Source organism: Geotrypetes seraphini, chromosome 3 (assembly GCF_902459505.1).
Source record: "Geotrypetes seraphini chromosome 3, aGeoSer1.1, whole genome shotgun sequence".
NCBI lineage: Eukaryota > Metazoa > Chordata > Amphibia > Gymnophiona > Dermophiidae > Geotrypetes > Geotrypetes seraphini.
In genome coordinates, this window is record NC_047086.1 from 65,964,347 (window position 1) to 65,983,334 (window position 18,988).

The 18,988-nt window shown below is 41.9% G+C and overlaps 1 protein-coding gene across 1 annotated transcript in view; it reads left to right on the forward strand.

Annotated features, from left to right (window-relative positions):
• The first annotated feature begins 902 nt into the window (after positions 1-902).
• The window catches only part of LOC117357175 (collagen alpha-1(IX) chain-like), a 72,231-nt gene continuing 54,145 nt past the window's right edge, over positions 903-18,988 (forward strand). Inside the window, exons 1-7 of the mRNA XM_033937547.1 lie at positions 903-975; positions 8,445-8,568; positions 9,659-10,052; positions 13,843-13,920; positions 15,831-15,923; positions 16,016-16,069; positions 18,561-18,614. Of these exons, the coding sequence (XP_033793438.1) occupies positions 903-975; positions 8,445-8,568; positions 9,659-10,052; positions 13,843-13,920; positions 15,831-15,923; positions 16,016-16,069; positions 18,561-18,614 (870 nt within the window). The remainder of the gene's footprint in view (positions 976-8,444; positions 8,569-9,658; positions 10,053-13,842; positions 13,921-15,830; positions 15,924-16,015; positions 16,070-18,560; positions 18,615-18,988) is intronic.

The following is an 18,988-nucleotide window of genomic DNA, read 5'->3' on the forward strand; positions in this document are numbered from 1 at the left end:
TTTGAAAATCTTCCAGCTAACCCCCTCTTTTACGAAACTGTGCCAGTAGTTTCTAGTGTGGTGAGCCGCGCTGAATGTCCCGCGCTGCTCCCAGTGCTCATAGGAACTCTTTGAGCGTCGGGAGCAGTGCGGGCCATTCAGCGCGGCTCTCTGCGCTAAAAAACACTAGCGCGGTTTCGTAGAAGAGGGGGTAAGAGTTACATGCAAATTGTGAATACGTGCGTATGGCAAGGAGGCATAGCCTGGGCTTAGTTAGGGTGGGATGAGGATGGAACTGGGGCAGGACAAAAATATACACATTGTCACCTCCTGGAGTTTGGCACAGGCACACCCTACACCTGGCTGCCTAGTTCCTCTGTAGGTCTCACTTCTCCCAGTCCCTAATGTATGTGGGGAAGGTATCAAATCCAGAAAATCAAGACAGAAGGCACAATTCAAAAGGAATCATTTATTTCCACTAAGTAGGAAGGCTTTAAAGTACTGTCTTCCAAGACCCAGATAATTACCCTTTATTATAGTCTAGTCTCTGGGCTCCATTCATGACCGGGCTCCCATTCAGCACATCAGCCTCCTTCAGCTCAACGGGTGGCTAGTCCATTACAGGACTGGCCCCTTCCATGTCCAAATGGGCATTTGAGACTTGGGTGAAATTTTGGTTGAAAATGTGATATAAAGATAGACATCCTGGCGGTCTAAATGTCCCAACGGCCTGGATGTTCAGATAAAGGATTTTCAAAAAAAACAATTATTTCTAGAAGTATGTGGTTTGCCTTTTGAAAACAGGCATTTTCTTACAGCCGACTTGGAACATATAGCGCCATATGTCCAAATCAACCTTAGACATATGTTTTGAAAATGCTCCTTATTGTCTTGTAGGTACATTTTCTAGAGTAGATTCTGCAATGAAACCTCTACTTATACTCCTCCTAGCAATTCTCAACTTTTCAAAATGCCACGATTTACCAGACATTCCAGGTAATGTTTTTTTTTTTTTTTTTATTCTTAAAAGACTTCTTATGGGTACAGTTTCATTAGCTTCAAATTGCTAGCAATCTGTAATATCTTCTGACTACTGTTACTATTATAAGTACTAATTCATGGCTCACTAGATGTACTGTATATGTTGTTGCATAAATATTTTTATTGAAACTTTATATGCTGTACAACCTTTACATAATAGAAAGATCAAAACAATCAAATGATAAAAGAAAGAATACCAAAAATCAAGAAAAGAAAGATTTAAAAAAAAAAAAAAATCACACACATGGAGGGAACGTAGTCCCAGGTATAAATGGCAGATAAGTCTGTCGGGCAAAGTGCTTAACCATCAAAACGCAAAGTAATAGACCTTGGGAACTGCTTTAAGTTTCTGGAGGAAAAGTCCAAAGTCTGCTATTGAGATAGACATGGGGGGGAGGGGGGAAGCCACTGCTTGCCCTGGGATTGGTAGTATGGAATGTTGCTACTATTTGGGTTCTTGCTAGGTACTTGTGGCCTGAATTGGCCACTGTAGAAACAGGGTATTGGGCTAGCTAGATGGACCATTGGTCTGACCCAGTATGGCTATTCTTATGTTTCAATAAAGTAGACATGATACAAAAGGGAAGCGGCTGGGATTTACATTTTCTAAAAAAGAAAAATGAGAGGGTGGAGGGGATTTGAATGATTTAGGTTAAGCATGTTCTGGGCCAGCCAATCGCTGCCTGGCTGGCCCATAACGTCCTCTCCGACGTCAGAATTGACGTCGGAAAGAAGACTTCCTGTCGGCTTTAGCAGTAGCAGGGTGGTAAGAGAAGGGGGTGGAAATGAAGGAGGGAGGCTTTTTTTTTTGCGGGGCAGGGAGGGAAGGTGGTAGGCAGGCAAGCAGACTGGCTTCGGGGGTGGGGGTGGGACAAAGTGTGGAAGGCAGTGAGAGGGACACGGGAAGGATGCATTGGGGGCACTAAAGACAGGAAGGGGCACTAAGGAAATGGGAAGGAGGCACCGAGGACACTAAGGACATAGGAAGGAAAGAGGGAGGGAATAGAAAAGGACAATTCTTGGGCCTGAGTGCACAAAGAAAGAAATGAAAGAAAGGATACATAGACAGAAAACCAGAGACTCATAAAATCACCAGACAGCAAAGGTAGGAAAAATGATTTTATTTTCAATTTAGTGATCAAAACATGTCAGTTTTGAGAAGTTATATCTGCTGTCTACATTTTGCACTATATTTGTCTATTTTTCTATAGTTACTGAGGTGACCGAGCTCATGGAGATGGGGCGGAAACGGGGTTTTAAAATTTTAGTCCTAGTAGTTTGCCGGTCCACAAAATAATTCTTTTATTTCTGCCGGTCCACGGGTGTAAAAAGGTTGAAAAACACTGGTTTAGAACACCGCAGCACTGCTGACTTCTGCACGTGGAACTTTAACCTGGAGCAAAAGTCAGCAAGCTAACATTCCAAACTCTACCAAATAAAAATACAAAATAAAACCAGCAGCAGTAATGAAAAGTAATAAACCACCAAAACCTTACCTTAAAAGAAGCTTTCTTCCACAGTAAAATTCTTTAAAACTTTCTTTTCCTCCTGCTACATCCTCCACGAGAATGCAGCAGGCTCCAGACACGAGCAGACCAAGGTCGCTGTTGCCATGCCGACCATACAACTCCTGCCCAGCACCCTCATGCTGGCAAGGCACGTGCCGAAATTCAAAAATAAAAAACAACCCGCGCTTTAAAATCTTCAGGAAAGGCTCTCCGGAGCCTTTCCCTATCTCCTCTGGTCCTTCCCCTCTTCACCAGCGCTTGCCGGCACCAAAATTAAGTTTTCTTCGGGCCTCCTAGGCCCAAGCCAGGAAAAATAATAATAACAGTTCTTGGCGGTTTACACAATAAATTACAAAGTATTTAAAATACAGAGCCAGATAACAGTGTCTTATAGAAGGAAATAACACAATTCAATAAAAGATGCTAATTACGGTAACAAAGTTCAACCCTAACTCATTCAAACAAAGTATGTTTTTCCTTGAATGTCTTACTATCAAGCAATTTGCATTTCTTTTCCCTACCTACCTCTCCTTGTGTTTTATGGGTTTGTAATGTTAGTTTATAATTAGTCTTCTAAGACTTAGTTTTTGTCATTAGTTGTATTGTTCCCTAAATTTTGTAATTTTATTGATATGTACATCGCTTAGAATTCTGATTAAGCGATCAATCAAATCCTTATTAAACCTGAAACCTAAACCTGAAACAGTACAGATTATTTATACTAAAATAGAAAAGCTTCTGTAAGCCTTATTCCATAAACATAATAAAAATCCATTTATCAAATTGATATTGATATCTATTAAGTATTGTATTGTTTAAATAGGTAGGTTTTAAAATATTTCCGAAATTGCTGATAAGCGAGGGCTGGAGTAATAAGAACATTCAAGCATATATTCATTACTCCTGCTTGAAACGCCAGAGTCCTATCTAAAATTTTCTTAAAACGGCACGCTTTCGCTGAAGGAAAATAAAACCAGCCGGTTCTACGTATATTTTTTTTACATATAAAAAATCTAAAATGAGCAACAAGATAAGATGGGGCCAACCTAAATAAGACTTTGTAGCAAATACATCCAAATTTAAACCACACTCTAGCCTCAAACGGCAACCAGTGGAGCCTTTGATAATATGGGCTGATATGATCATGTTTTTTTTAAATTAAAAATCAAACGAATTGCTGTGTTTTGAATTAATTTTAATCTACTAGTTGTTTTTTTATGAGCACCCAAATAAACAACATTACAGTAATCCAGCATTGAAAGAATTGATGATTGAACCGGTTTTTTAAATGAAATAAAATCAAAATATCCCTCCCTTTATCCCTCTTTCTTGGAATTCCTCAAACCCTAATACCACCAGATCCTTCCACAAATTAAAACTATCCTTCCCCTCGCTAAAAGGCATTTCCCACACAGGAAAGCTAGGGACCTCCCTCCACTTCAAAATCACTGAGCTCTGGAACAACCGTACCTCCCCTCTTCGGAACTTGAGCTCTCTCCAAGTTTTCCGCAAACATCTGAAAACCTGGCTTTTCTCAAAAAATGTAAGTCTCCCTCCAAATTAGGAATCAAGGAAACTCTTATATCTTGGCATCCCAAGTCCTCTAAATTTTCTTCACACTTCTACCTCTAACCCTCTGTTGTAGTTCCTTCCTATTTCTCCTACTGTAAACCGCGTCGAGCTCTACGAACGTGGAGATGATGCGGTATACAAACCTAAGGATTAGATTAGATTAAATTAGAAAATATTTTCTAATGGTACGCAACTTCCAAAGAGTGATAAAACATCTTTTGACCAGTAAATCTATATGAGCCTTAATGATAAAGTATGATCCAAAGTAACTCCTAATATTTTTAAAGTAGGAACTATTGGATAAGTTTGACCATTTACCGTAAGCATCGTTTCCGTAAGCTTATCATTAGGGCTAGCTAGAAAAAACTTTGATTTACCTGGGTTCAATTTCAATCTGAAACTAGAAGTCCAAAATTCCACACGACAATAACATCAAACGCATATGCACGCTGACCTCATCGGCGCACGTTATAGCTGCGAACCCAACACCGAGGTGCAGGGTCCAGCACATGTGGCCTCTGCCGCTACTGCATCAGTGTGCTGGACAAACTTCTGGTGCTTCCGGCGCCACTTTAACCTGCCCCTTAACAACAAGCAGGTTGTGGCAGACAGGAAGTTCTGCCGCAACCACAAATCCAGGCAGCCCGACACCATCGGCTGCCCCTGGGCCCCAAACCAGCTGCAACAATGCCAGCTCTCCCTTCCTGCAGCTCAGGGGAACCGTGAACATGCACTTGATCTGGCATAAACGCCGGATCAACAGGTAAATCTTTTTTCCTTTAATTTATTTTTTTTAACCTTGGTTACACTTGCATTAAAGAATTTTGGTGTAGAAGGACTGAGGTTGAGATAGACACTAAAGAATGACACAGGATGGTTTCCCGCGGTTATCCACGGGGACAGGAATGGAAACGGTGATGAATTCTGTCAATGTGTCATTCTCTACTATGCATGACAGAGGAAATGGGCAGCCACACTCTGCAAAGTTTGGAGTCTTTTCAATTGGGCTTTACCTAACCCAGTATAGATTACAATAGTCCAGATGTGATTTTACACGCGTATGAATGAGGGTATGCAACGTGGAAACATTAAAGAATCCTCACAATAGCCTTAATCTGCACAACATCAAGAAACCTGATTGAAAAACTTGGAAACCTGCAGCTAAAATAGAATCACAGTATCAATTATAGCTCCCAAAAAGCAGAATGAACCAGGGAATTGAACAGAGCAGGAATTAGAAAAGGCCAGGGAAACTACTAGGAATCTAGCAAGCTACTGTTCTGTCCCTATTGAGAACTAGCCTGCTTTTAGAAAATTCAGAGTGGTTCAAAACACTGCAGTTCGATTGATTTTTGGTTTGAAAAAATGGGAGCATATTACGCCATATTATCAGAAACTTCATTGGTTGCTGATTGAGGCCAGAGTTTTATTTAAGTTTGCTTGTATAAATCAATCTTTGGCTTGTCACCTGGCTACCTTCTTTCCCATTTTTCTTTGAACCCCTCAAATAAGTCCACATGTAGAGTTTGTTTACATTTCCTTCTGTTAAATTGTGTTGTTATAAAAGATTTCTTGAGAGAACTCTCTCTTTTCAGGCTGCTAAATTGAATGGTTGGTTTGGAAAAATTATGCTAGGAGCTTCCTCCTATCTTGATTTTAGAAAATTATTGAAGGCTCAATTATTTGATAAATTTGTATCCTAATTGTATTCTGTCGTGTTTTTAAAATTTTATGCATTTATTATGTTTTATTATCTGATGTATTTCCATTTTAAATTGTATTCTTCACAGTATGATCAGTTTTTATTTGTCATGAACCACCTAGAACCATTCCTGGTTAGGCGGTATATAAAAAATAAAATTATTATTATTATTATTATTTTAGTAAATCAGGTAGCTATAAAATCAAGACAATCCTGAAGGAAATGAAAATTAAGATTATTCTAATTAACTGGATATACTAAAAGGATATCATCCACATAGAAAAATGCAGAAATGCTGAAGTTCTCTAACAAGGTTGCTAGGGAACAGAGCTAAGCGTTAAATAAAAGTGGGGAAAGAATGGAGCCTTAAGGGACCACTAAGGCTGTAGAACCAGATACAGAAGTCAGAGTAACAATCTTATAGGAATGGCCAGTCAAAAACGATGAGAACCAAGAAAAAAACCATACTCCTGTGGCTGAGGGTTCAAGGGCCACCAATAGAAATATTTGACCCCCATCAAAATAAGAGTGGATCTCACTAACAACCATCTCTGTACTGTGGTTTTGTCTAAAACCAAACTGGCATGAATGCAGAATATGAGCTGATAGCTGCTGAAAGACTACTTTTTCCACCAGTTTAGACACAAAACATAAATTCAAGATTGGGTGATGATTAAAAGGCAGTGACAAATCAAATTAATGTAATCTACTTATTAATTGCACTATACCAAAAAGGTTCAAGGTGATTTACATTCAAAGAGGCTGCACTATCGACGGGAAACTACAAAAGCAATCAATAATTAAAATATCATAACATGAATATTGCAACAAGTCATATAAAAAAGTTTTCATATTTTTACAAAACCTTAAGTAATTGATATCAGTCCCTAATGTGAACAGATAGATTATTCCAAATTGCAAAGCAGCATAAGCAAAAGAAGAGTTGAGCTGTCGTTTATACCGTACCCCTCTAATCTGTGGAAAATCCTCTATAACAAAACCCTAAGCATGCATGTGCACTTAGGAGGCCATGATCCCTGCCACCATGCTGTGTGCCTCTGTGGCCGCATTCCATTTGCGGCGCGTGGGGTGGCTTGGGGCGCATGCAGTGGTTTGAGTGGCAGTTTGTCTCAGAAATGGCAGGAGGGTGTCGTGCGTGTGCTGCGAGGTGTCCCATGCTGGTAAGAAGTGGAGGGGGAGAGGGAAAGGGGGCTTCTTTGGGGGGAGGGGTGTGCTGGGGGGCAGACAGCAATCATGCTTTGTTCTGGGGGGAACAGAAGGGGGCCACGAAGAGACAGGCAAGCATGGTGCAACAGAGAAATACAGGCTGGCAGGGGGCCAGGGAGAGAGACAGAAAGACAGACAGAAAGAAAGACAAACAGACAGGGAGTCCAGGGAGAGACACAGACAGAAAGAATGACAGACAGACAGGGGACCAGAGAGCCAGACAGCCAGTGTCCAAGGAGAGAGAGACAAAGAAAAAAGACAGACAGACAGTGGCCAAGGAGAGAGAGAGAGAAAGAAAAAAAGACAGACAGAGACCAAGGAGAGAGAGAGAGAGAGAGAGAGAGAGAGAGAAAGAATGACAGACAGGGGGCCAGGGAGAGACACAGACAGAAAGAAAGACAGACAGACAGCTAGCGTCTAACGAGAGAGAGATAAAGAAAAGCAGACAGACAGGCAGCCAGCGGCCAAGGAGAGAGAGACAAAGAAAAAAAAACCCAGACAGACAGAAGTGTTCAAGGAGAGAGAGACAAAGAAAAAAAGACAGACAGACAGCCAGAGACAGGGGCAGGGAGAGACATAGAAAGAAAGAAAGACAGACATACATATATTCTAGCACCTGTTAATGTAACGGGCTTAAACACTAATGTAGTAATAAAGTACCACATAATCTGGTAGAAGAATAATGCAAATGAGAAAAAAAGCAAAATCTGATTATCTGAAGAGTCAGTCTGTAATATATGATGAACTATGCAAGTTGATTTAAACTTAATTTGCCTGTCAGCTGATAACCAATGAAGACTTTTTCAAAACTGAATAGACAATTGCCTTTTTCCACAGTGGTAGAACATATCAAGGAAAGAAGGACATGGTAGGCAATCTTCAACTATGTTGTAGGAATAGTATCCAGATGACAATTTGTGGTCCTCAATGAAGAGAGAGTTCTGAATAGAAAAATGAGAGATGGTAGAGTAAAAGACCCCCCCATTAAGACAAAACTCAGCCCTCCAAAACAAATTGTTGGAGGCTCAAATTAGGACAGAGCAGAAATCTGGAACTTGCTGAAATGGACTCCAGTAAAAAAGACATGAGAAGGCGGGCTACTTTACTCTTGAAATGTTGAGCAAGGGCATCAACAGAAGAGCCTGTAGTAGAGCCTGAAGGGGATAGTGCCCTATTTGTAAGCTAGGAAATAGGAAAGTTTAGCTGTCTGACTGAATTCTGGGACAAGTTAATTTGCTGTTCAAAATAGCTTGTACCCGATTGTGTAAAAAAAATGTCTGCTGGCGGGTCAACTTAAGTGTACATTTGTAATTGTCTGGGGGGCCAAATTTTATTACACTGCGGATCAGAGTTTGACACCTCTGGTCTAGGTGAAATAAAGAAAAATCATTTTATTTTATTTTTTCTACTTGCAGTTTTTGATCTTCTTCAAGGATTTAGGTTATCCATGGAATCTGCTGTAAGTACAGTCAAGGGATCATATCCAGGTTTAACAGCGTTCCGCATAAACCCTGCCATACATCTGAAAAGGAGGACCAGGTAAGAAATAGATTGTATTCCACATAAAAATCAGATTGTAGATTGTATTCCACATAAAATTTAAATTGTATTCCACATAGATTGTATTCCACATAAATAGATTGTATTCCACATAAAAATTTTGCCCACTAAGCCATGGCTGGTTATAAATATACAAGTAGACTAGACACTCCCTAAGCCAAATGAACCCATTCCTCTGGAGCTGATGTTATAGCCCTCCAGACTTATTAACAGCATCTTCAAATCCAAAACTGCCAAAGGTATTCTAGAATTGTCCCTTTACATTCATATTTCAACTGGGCTCCTTCACATAGGTGCCTCAAGGATCCATGTTAGAAGACTATTCTTTGACCACAGGTTTCATTTTAGAATACTAGCATAACCCAGTATCAGCACAACTAAACCAGCTAGAGATCTGGCATAAGTGTGGGCACCTAGATGCAGCAGGAAAATACCTCTGCCCATGTTCCACCCATGCTCTGCCCATTCTATATAAGTTAGGCATGTCATTATATAATAACTCTTAGGTGCTCTTCTTTCGACAACACCATCTCGGCAATCATATGTATCAATAACAACTTCTGGGTACAATTGAACTATTAATGCTGAAAGTTAGATGTCAACTTATGTCATGTCAATGGCTGGTGAAAGAAGGTGTGCCAAGTCCAAGCCTAAGCCTGAACAAAACCCATCCCGAACACGTCTCCAACATGCCCCTTGAGTTTTGGATACACAGCATCTAGGACGCCTCACATGATGTCCAGAAAGATGTTTTTGAATATTGGCACTTGGACATCCTGGCAATCAGAACGTCCAAGTGTTGGTTTATGCCGTTTTTGGACATTTTTGTTTTTTTGAAAATGAGCCCCTTAGTATTCAATTATTAGTGCCAATCACTTGCACAATTGCTGGCATTCTGTAACAAGCTTTTGGCACTTAACTTTAGACATCAGCTTATAGAATTCCTTTTCTGGACTGTAAGACCTTCCAGGGATAGGGAGATACCCAATGTATCTGAAAAGGTGTGAGCTAAATCCAAATAATTTTGTGTCTCATTACAAACAATAAATTGCATGCATTTTCTTTGCAGTTCTATCTACCCAGATGGACTCCCTTCAGCATATTCCATCATAGCTACCTTTAAGATGCTAAATGACACTCCCCAAAATATGTGGAATTTGTGGCAAGTTAGTGATGCAGAAGGCAAAGAACAAGTTGGCATTCGTTTCGTGGGAGTTCCAAAATCTTTGGACTTTTTTTATGCCTCGCCACAGAAGACGCTTGTGTTCAGAACATTTCATGATGTGAACAAGATCTTTGATGGCTCTTGGCACAAGTTGGCGTTGAGTGTGGAAGGGAATCATGTGAAACTATTTATTGACTGTCAGAAAGTCAGTACACTATCAATAAAAGAGCAAGACCCAGTTTTCAAGAATGGATACATGTCCCTTGTAAAAAGAGTTGCTGATGAATCAGATGTTATGGTAAGCAATTTCACACTGGCATGTACTAGATCAGGGATCTCAAAGTCCCTCCTTGAGGGCCGCAATCCAGTCGGGTTTTCAGGATTTCCCTAATGAATATGCATTGAAAGCAGTGCATGCACATAGATCTCATGCATATTCATTGGGGAAATCCTGAACACCCGACTGGATTGCGGCCCTCAAGGAGGGACTTTGAGATCCCTGTACTAGATGGTATATTTCGAATAGTCTGAGGTACAAGAAAAATTGATTGATCCAAGGATGCATTTTTACCCATCCTTTCATTCTAGACCTTGGTTTAATTCTTAATCCTCACACTTTCTTGTTATCTGAGATGCAATCTGTAGCATACCCAGGACTGTTTTTTGATAGGGTCTGAGGTTAACATGGGTGGGCATCAGGCCACACTGTCTCCAGTTTTTGGACTTGATGGGTCTGGTTCCAAATTGATAAGAGCAGTAAAACACAGTGGAGTGGACCCAAAGAAATGTGACTGATTTTATTGGAGATCTTCAACAGACACCAGGCCTCTGTCAGGAGTCTTATGTTTTAAAATGAATATACAAATTGGTGATCTTCAGCTCAATTTATAACAATTCCTTTCAGTTTAGGCCTTCCAAATAGGACTTGTGGTCTCTAATGAAATGTCTATGAGACACTGCCAGTCCTATGCCACAAGTGCCGCAGAAATAGAGTTACCAGATTTTCCATCAGGTAAAAGAGGATGTGTGACCCTGCCTCATTCCATCCCTGGCCTGCCCCATTATACCCCCGGGCCCGCCCCACTCCACCCCCCAACCCCACTCCATTCCGCACCCCCCCCCGAACCCAGCCCTACATAAACCTCGTCTCTTCGGGCTGGGGCAGGAGTGCAAAGTGCTGGTTTTGAAAAGCCGTCCGGACACCCGGACATATCCTCTAAAAAGGACATAAGAACATAAGAAGTTGCCCCCGCTGAGTCAGACCAGAGGTCCATCCTGCTCAGCGGTCCGCTCCCGCGGCGGCCCATCAGGCCTAGTGCCTGAACAGTGGTCCCTGATTAATTTTGTAACTTACCTCTAAACCCATCCCTATAATCTACCTCTACTCTTATCTGTACCCCTCAATCCCTTTGTCTTCGAAGTACCTATCCAAAGCTTCTTTGAACCCCTGTAGCGTGCTCCTGTTTATCACATCCTCTGGTAGCGCGTTCCATGTATCTACCACCCTCTGTGTGAAAAAGAACTTCCTGGCGTTTGTTCTAAACCTCTCCCCTTTCAGGACGCGGAGATCCACTTTGTTTCTTCACGTACTGTGGTTACATTTCATCAGAGACCACAAGTTTATTACTTTCTGGCAATCACAAGACTCTGCTGGCAAACTTATTGTGTCTCCTTGCCCTGTAGTGCAAGAGGTCAATGAGGTCACCAGTGAGTTAAAAACCCCAAAGAACGGTGCAGCCATAGCTGTCATTACTTTTTAGTTCTGTCTGTTTGCAGATTTTAAGTGATTTATCTTAAAATGTTTATATGTGTAAATGTTTCCTCTCTTCTGCACAATTCACACTGTCACAAATGGAATTTATCTTTAGTAAATGGACAACAAGAAGACTTCCCCCAAATTAACTATTCTGTTCAGATATTCATCAACCAAAAGCTTTTAGGCTAGTTATTTGTACTGTAAGGATGATGTCATAATTTTCACTAATGACCTTCATTTACAAAAAGGTTGGCTATCATTATTCCAGAGCCAGAGATCAAACCAGAATATACGAGGGTTCTTCAAAACGTTTCTGCATTTTCATATTTAGGCGGGAAATGGGGCAGGAGAAGTGGTAAGAGAGTGTGTCGTACAATGTCATGTGAAAAATGTATCGCAAAACAGGGTGATTATGTGGAAAAGTGATGTAATTTGCTTTTGAGATATTTAATAAATAGTATTAAAAAAACTAAAGAGCAGAAACGTTTTGAAGATCCCTCATATAATTTAATCAGTGGTGTACCTAATTCTGTGAAACTTTGAAAGAAAATGTTTTAGGCTTAACATATATACATTCAATTCAAATGCATTGTGATAGAAATGAATGATTAGTACATGCTAATAATCCAACGTGGAAACGGAGACAAGAAGCAGATCATATGAAGTAAAGTTGTTTTTAATCAGTGCTCCCATGTTAGACACTATCTTCTTTGAGCATTGATTAAAAACAATTTTTCTCCATAGAAACATAAAAACATAGGCCTCCTTTTACGAAACTGCGATAGCAGTTTCTAGTGCGGGGAGCCGCGCTGAATGGCCCGCACTGCTCCCGATGCTCATTGAGTTCCTATAGAAACATAGAAAAATGACAGCAGAAAAGGGCTATAGCCCATCAAGTCTGCCCATACCCAAAAACCCGCCCCCCTGACTTTACTCCCCTAGAGATCCCACTGAATATCCCATTTTCTCTTAAAATCTGATACGCTGCTGGCTTCAATCACCTGCAGTGGGAGTTCGTTCCAATGATCCACCACTCTTTCGGTGAAGAAGTATTTTCTGTAGTCGCTATGAAACTTCCCTCCCCTGATTTTCAGCGGATGCCCTCTGGTGGTCAAGGGTCCTATGAGACAGAAGATACCATCTTCCGACTCGGTATGGCCCGTGATGTACTTAAATGTTTCAATCATGTCTCCCCACTCTCTTCGTTCCTCAAGTGAGTACAGCTGCAATTAATTCAGCCTTTCTTCATACGTGAGATCCTTGAGCCCCAAGACCATCCTGGTGGCCATTCGCTGAACCGACTCAATTCTCAGCACATCCTTCCGGTAGTGTGGTCTCCAGAATTGAACACAATACTCCAAATGAGGTCTCACCATGGATCTGTACAGTGGCATTATGACCTCAGGTCTCCTCCAGATAAAACCTCTACGGATACAACCCATCATTTGCCTTGCCCTGGAGGAAGCATTCTCCACTTGATTGGCAGCCTTCATGTCATCACTAATGAACACCCCTAGATCACGTTTCGTCAGGAGCAGCGAGGGCCATTCAGTGAGGCTCCCCGCGCTAGAAACTGCTATTGCAGTTTCGTAAAAGAGAGGGATAGAAACATGACGGCAGATAAAGGTCAAATGGCCCATCCAGTCTGCCCATCCATAACATCCGCTATCTCTTCCTCTCTATAAGAGATTGTCCGTATGGTCTGCTTCTTGTCTTTTTTTTTACATGCAAATAATTATGGATGAAATATAGAAGGTCATCTAGTCTGTCTTGTTAAGTTCCTATTGTGGGGTTCTGGCTTTCACTATAATGTGCTCCTAACATATTTCATACACATCTTAAATCTTTTTAACAGCTAGACTGACACCAAAGTTTGTATTATTGTTTCACTGAAGTAGGAATTACAAAGATTTAGGGCTCCTTATACTAAGCTGCGCTAGCGGTTTTAGCGCATGCTAAGCGCACGGTACATTGCCGTGCACACTAGATGCTAGTGCCACCATTGAGTTGGTGTTAGTTTTTATGCATAGTGCAGGGGTTAGCACGCGCTAATCTGCAGCGTGCGCAAAAAACGCTAGCGCACCTTAGTAAAAGGAGGCATTAAACCAGGGACTACACATTACTGTATCTGTTTCATTGCGAATGAGGTCTATCTAGGAAAAGCATGTTACAATTCTGCGCTTCTGTCCAAATCTTTTGAAAATGGGTCCTGAGATGCTTGTGCCATGCTTATTTTTTAAACTTTCATTGTAGAAACAGAATATGAAAATAGACTGAAGAATTCTTTTCAGGATTACCACTGTCTCTCACATTCTGTTAATATGTCTGGCAGCTTGATTTACAGCAGCTTGAAATCCATTATGATCCAGAGCAAGCTTTATTGGAAGGATGCTGTGAGCTTTCTGATATTGTGAGTACAGATTTCCAGGAACTCTAACATGACATTTTGGTCACTATTCCAAACTATTAATCTAGAGAAAGACATTTTAGGAGTAATTCTATAACTGAGCATCTCTGGGTATTCCAAGACTGCATGATAAGCGCCTAGATTCCATTATAGAGTAATCTAGAGCAGTGTTCTTCAACCACCGGTCCATGGACCAGTGCCGGTCCACAGAAATTTCCTGCCGGTCCACAGGGCCAACACGTGCATCAGGCCCAAAACAGTGTTCTTCAACCGCAGGTCCACAGTGCGATCGATGCGGTGTTATCTAGAGCCAGCTCCCTCTTCCTAACTGATTCAATGCACAAAGCCACGGGCAGTGGCTCCTACGGGCATCCTGCGCCTGAACCGGAAGCCTTCTTTGACGTTGCAACGTCAGAGGGAAGGCTTCCAGATGAGGCACTGGACGTGCAAGGTGCAATTAGTACTATTTTGGGGGCAGGGTCTGGGGTGGAGATTGGGTAGAGATGGTCGGGATCTGGTCCACGACTTAGCCCAGTGTTCTTCAACTGCCGGCCCACGGACCGATGCCGGCCCACAGAATAATTATTTTATTTCTACGGTCCATAGGTGTAAAAAGGTTGAAAAACACTGATCTAGAGGGTCAATATTCAAAATGATTTAACTGGTAAGACATGGCTACTGATTGGTTAAATCGTTCATTTTTCAGTGGCACTAATCCGGTAATCACCACTGAAAATAAGCAGTTAATGCTTAAGTGAAAACTGGCTATTTTTTTTAGGGGGTGGGGGTCCAGGGGCGGAGTCAGCACTCAGCTGGGGTTACCACATAAATGGGACCACTTAAAAGACTGTTTTGTCTTTATGCGATAACCCACTTTCAGTTAAATACTGAATATCAACTTAACTGGCTATATGATAGCTGACTGAAAAAAATTGGATATTCTGTCCTGAAGCCCAGACATGGCCCAGCATTGAATATACAAAACTAAAACTGTCAGTGGTCAGTAGTATGTTTACCATCATTGGCTGAATACTGACCCCCTAATACAGGGATTGTCAACTTTTTTTTAAAGCAAAGAACCATTTTATCCTAAATGTTTGACCCAAAGATTTGCAGAGACAATGGCTAGGGAAGGGAGTTTGAGATATTCCAGATCTCTCACTCTCTCTTCCCTCCTCACTCCTCTCTTCCCTCCCTTCTCTCCCCTCTTTCTCCTCTCCAATCCATCACAGGTCTCTGCACCTTCCATGCCTCTCTTCCTGCCCTGCCCCTCCCCAACCAATAGCCAAGCCTCTCTCCCCTCCAGGCCCTGACCCTTTGATCTTCCTCCCAATCCCACGATTCCTCCTCTCTCAAGGGCCTGCCTAGGTACCAGGTCCAGTGGAGGGAGGGGGAGCACGGCCCTCTCATGTATAAGTTGAGCAAAGTTAGGCTAGTATTCTAGAAAGGTTGTTCTGAGTGGAATGGCCTTTATATAGTAGAATACTAACTTAGCATGCATTTTCTTGCTTAACTCTGAGTGCAAGAATTTATGCCCAACTAGTAGCCGTTAGGCGTGAAAATGACAGTATTCTATAACTCTGTACCTAAATCCTGGGAACACTCCATCCTGTTCATACCCCTCCCCTGGTCACATTTCTTTTAGAGTTGTTCTCAAGGTAATTTAGGAGCACTGATGGGGGTGTAAGGTAGATCCACAAATAACTACTGTCTGCCAATTAGCATTGTTAACATCAGTAATCGATTTTTAGCACCTAATTAGCCAATTAGTTTATGTGTGGATCTGCGATCCATGTCCAAAACTGTGCACCTAATTTTGGGTGACCTATACAGAATCTGGTGGATTGTGACTTTTTGGCCTTATTCTCAGTGCATGGTGCAGATATTATCCTCAATGTGACGTTCCTTTTTAGTGTGGGGCAAGTGCTGAAAGAGGCCTTGATGGAAATCCATCTTGTCACTGTTCCCATGGTAGACCAGTTGATCAAGGAACAAAAGATCCAAAGGTATAGTATGTCATGCTGTACGTCAATATATCTATATTTGTTCTGTTCTGATTTAAAAAAAAAAAATCACTATTGCCTTATGTTTTGCATAGGAGCAGAAAGGAAGCAAAGGTGAAGAAGGAGTACCTGGCAGAACTGGGAATATGGTAAAATATGTCTTTGACTATCCCCAGCCCCCTCCCATTTATAGGTGATACAGAGGAAGCATTAACATTTACATTCGACTTTTCTGGAATGCCGGTTTCAAATCCGTTTTAATGGGCCAGATGTTCAAAACCTAATGTCAGTGTTAGGACTAATTAGTGCCAGAGCTGCATGCAGGTTAATGGGTGCAGCTTGCAGAAAATCCTCCACTGCTAACCTGTGTGATGAAAATCAGCACAAATTGTATTTAAATGCATTGAAATGGATTCATATCAGGCGATTATAGATTCACTCCAATGCTCAAAAGGCAGTGCAGAAACTAACACTGGCCTTTCTGCCAAAAACACACCGTGCTTGGGTTTTGAGGAGAGGATTTCTCTTAAATATACACTTTTTTTTAAAACTTTTAATGAATGCTAACCACAGGGCTGGCTGATTCTTACAGGGAAATAATATTAAAGGCTGCAATTTAACTTCTTTTCTGTTTTTCAATGAATTTTATAAACTGCTTTGATATGGTTAAGAAGAGTGGTATAGCAAATCACTAATAATAAAACCCTAAGCGCGCATGCGCACTTCTACCTGCGTAATCTGTGATCTCTACCTCCGTGGCCAGCAGAGAAATGGTAAAGGGTGCGGCGTGTACATGTTCAGAGCTAACACCGGGGAGAGAAGGAGGCGGCAACGACCGAACTATAGAGCTAGGGGAGGGAAGGCCACAACCACTGCCGCTCCCTGGTCTCAGGGTCTTCTTCTCTGCCTCCACTCTCCCCTCTGGGCCAGAGCACCATTGCAGCTCGCAAGAGCCACGCTGTCTGCCCGCCCGGCAGTAAACCAACACTCCTTACCTCTGAATTTGAGTTCGTTGGGTGGATCGAGGATGAGGATCTGTTTATTCGCTGCCATGGCGCTGGAAGCTGGTGGGGTGGGCTGGGGGGAGGCAAAGGAAGGGGAGTGGGGCACAGGCGGGGAATGGGAAAGAGACAGAAAGACAGACAGACACACAGACAGCGGACAAGGAGAGAGAGAGAGAGCCAGAAAGACAGATAGACACAGAGACACAGAGACAATGGCCAAGGAGAGAGAGAGAGACAGAAAGACAGACAGACAGTGGCCAATGAGAGAGAAAGAGACAGAAAAACAGAAAGACAGCGGCCAAGGAGAGAAAGAGACAGAAAGACAGACACACAGACAGTGGCCAAGGAGAGAGAGAGACAGACAGCGGCCAAGGAGAGAGAGAGAGAGAGAGAAAGACAGACAGAAAGACAGACACACAAAGAGAGCGACAGAGGGAGACAGAAAGACAGACAGCGTCCAAGGAGAGAGAGAGAGAGAGAGAGAGACAGAAAGACAGACAGACACACAGACAGTGACCAAGGAGAGAGAGAGAAAGAGACAGAAAGACAGACAGACACACAGACAGCGGCCAAGGGGAGAGAGAGAGAGAGACAGACAGCAGCCAACGAGAGAGAGAGAAAGAGACAGAAAAACAGAAAGACACACAGAGAGCAGCCAAGGAGAGAAAGAGACAGAAAGACACACAGACAGTGGCCAAGGAGAGAGACAGAAAAACAGACAGACAGACAGTGGCCAAGCAGAGAGAGAGACAGAAAGACAGACAGACACACTGAGAGCGAGAGAGAGAGAGAGAGAGAGAGAGACAGACAGACAGCGGCCAAGGAGAGAGAGAGAGACAGAAAGGCAGACAGACACACAGACAGTAGCCAAGGAGAGAGAGAGAGAGAGACAGAAAGACAGACAGCAGCCAAAGAGAAAGAGAGAGAGAGAGAGAGAGAGAGAGAGAGAGACAGACAGTTGTCAAGGAGAGACACAGAAAGAAAGAAAGACAGATAGACAGTGACCAAAGAGAGCGAGAGAGAGACAGAAAGAAAGACAGACAGCGGCCAAGGAGAGAGACAGATAGACACATCTATTCTAGCACCCGTTAATGTAATGGGCTTAAACACTAGTTTTTAAATAAACATGAACATGTATCACATGTGCACTCAACCAAAGAGAGTAATGATGTACTGCTTCTGTGGAGGGAAGAAATGGGGATGCAGGCTCTCATGCACCTATTGGTGAACCTGCTTCCAAAGTACGTCTGTCTTTATAAAGATATTAATTATAAAAGCTTGAAGTTTTTCTTTAAAGTACAGTGCATTCTCATTATTTGTACATTTCCAATGCACGATTTTGCATGGTTGCATCCATTGTTACCATATTTTGCTGCTATATTCACATATTTTTGGACCTGCTCTTAAAAAAAACAGCTTTCTTTGCTTTCACTTTCACTTTATGGTCTGGCATTTGCTTCCAGATGTGGTCCCCAAGCACCCAGAGAGTGAATTATTTGCATCTATAGGTATTCCAAATGCTATCCAACACAGAAAACTAACCCTATTTTCCCAATAGGATCCGTTGTTCACTTTCCGAGGTTTTGAGGCACAATGTGTACTAATGGAACCTAACTTCTATTTTCATAACTTCTAGGTTCAAACAAGCTTTAAAGGTGAAAAAGAAATGAGAGGACTCTATGGAGAACAGGTATTTCTATTCTATGATGCTTATTTTAGTAGCTCCATTTGCATTTTAGACCTGCATAAACTAGAACATAAATGTTTATCTTGCATAGACATATAAGTTCAAGTTTTAGAAAGCCAGGATATACATATGTAAAACTGAAGAATGTGAAATGGCAAGGGGGTATAATGATGTTTTTTTTGGATGGGCCAAGGGTGAGCCTAAAGTATAAAACACTTATTCCCCATTACAGTAGGGTAATGAATGTCTTTGTCCTAAATGATTTATACCTGCTACCTAGGCCTTCTAGGTCAGTGTTTCTTAACACATGGCATGTGTACCTCTAGGGGTATGTGAGTTGCTTGTGGGGGATATGAAGCGTGGGTCTCCTGCCCCTC